This window comes from Girardinichthys multiradiatus, chromosome 12 (genome assembly GCF_021462225.1).
Source record: "Girardinichthys multiradiatus isolate DD_20200921_A chromosome 12, DD_fGirMul_XY1, whole genome shotgun sequence".
NCBI classification, from domain to species: Eukaryota; Metazoa; Chordata; class Actinopteri; order Cyprinodontiformes; family Goodeidae; genus Girardinichthys; species Girardinichthys multiradiatus.
Genome location: NC_061805.1, coordinates 53301418 through 53302684, shown reverse-complemented (window position 1 = coordinate 53302684; position 1267 = coordinate 53301418). Strand labels below are relative to the sequence as shown.

At 50.8% G+C, this 1267-nt stretch overlaps 1 protein-coding gene across 1 annotated transcript; it reads left to right on the top strand.

Moving 5' to 3' along the window:
- The first annotated feature begins 588 nt into the window (after window positions 1-588).
- Window positions 589-1267, top strand: LOC124877652 (myosin light chain 1, cardiac muscle-like). The gene has a single exon (XM_047381028.1). It carries the CDS (start codon window positions 606-608, stop codon window positions 1191-1193), a length of 588 nt encoding a protein of 195 aa, XP_047236984.1. The 5' UTR covers window positions 589-605; the 3' UTR covers window positions 1194-1267.

The following is a 1267-nucleotide window of genomic DNA, read 5'->3' as shown; positions in this document are numbered from 1 at the left end:
TTAGGAACAGGTGCACCAGATACAAAATTAGCTTATTTTGCAGTTGCACTTTTGCTTTTATGTACGTGCAATCAACAAAGAGTTGGCGCCTCAGGGCATGTGATTGGTTGGGGAAAGACAGAAGGAGGGCCTCAACCAGGGCATCATTCATCCAAGAGGCTATGGTCTCTGAAACCTTCAAAGCAGGTTTTGGTCTCTGATACTACCAGTTTGGGTTCTGTGTCAAAGACCTGACCTGGGAGCTTCAAGCTGTTTAAGTGAACTTTCATCAACACAGTAGAAGCTCTGCATTGGTTCTGATGAGTTCTAACCAAGCCCAGACTTCACCGACTTGGTGACTGATGACTGATAAGTGCCATGTGTTTGCCAGAGATTCACAGCAGCAGAGGAATGATCATGTGACACAGCTCTGAGCTGCTTCTGGAACCGCCTTATCTCCTGCTTCTTATCTTCTGACTGTTTCTATTTCAGCTTTCATCCATATTTGGTCAGCTGCTCTCTGCTCTCTCTCTGTCTCCTCTCCTTCAGTCATTTCTGCCTCACTTGCCCATCTGCTGGCTGCTATAAAACAGCCTGTGGGACATTTCCTCCATCTCTGCTGCAGCATGGCTCCGAAGAAGGTGGAACCGAAGAAGGCAGAGGTGAAGAAGGTGGAAGCGAAGAAGGAGGAGCCCCCTCCTCCTCCCAAGCCTGTGGAGCCCAAACCTCCAGAGGTAGACCTGAAGAGTATCGTGGTGGAGTTTACCCCAGACCAGATTGAGGAGTTCAGAGATGCCTTCTCACTGTTTGACGAGACACCCAGTGGAGAGATGAAGATCACCTACGCTCAGTGTGGCGACGTCATGAGGGCGCTCGGACACAACCCCACCAACGACGAGGTGCTGAAGCTGCTGGGGAGGCCCAAGGCAGAGGAGATGAATGTCAAGCTGCTGGACTTTGACGGTTTCCTGCCCATGCTGCAGCACGTGGCACGCTCCAAAGAGCAGGGCAACTTCGAGGACTTCATAGAGGGTCTGAGGGTCTTCGACAAGGAAGGTAACGGCACAGTGATGGGGGCGGAGCTCCGTCACGTTCTGGCCACGCTAGGAGAGAGGATGACTGAGGATGAGGTGGATCGTCTCATGGTGGGACAAGAGGATGCCAATGGACACATAAACTATACGGAGTTTGTAAAGCACATCCTGGCTGCATAGGAACCAGAGGGAATGTTTGGGATGTGGAAACGTTGATCCAGATGTGTTCCTGTAATAAAACATCCGCACTTTGA

Coding starts and splice junctions, on each gene's coding strand:
- LOC124877652 (XM_047381028.1), top strand. CDS start 606: ATGGCTCCGAAGAAGGTGGAACCGAAGAAGGCAGAGGTGAAGAAGGTG.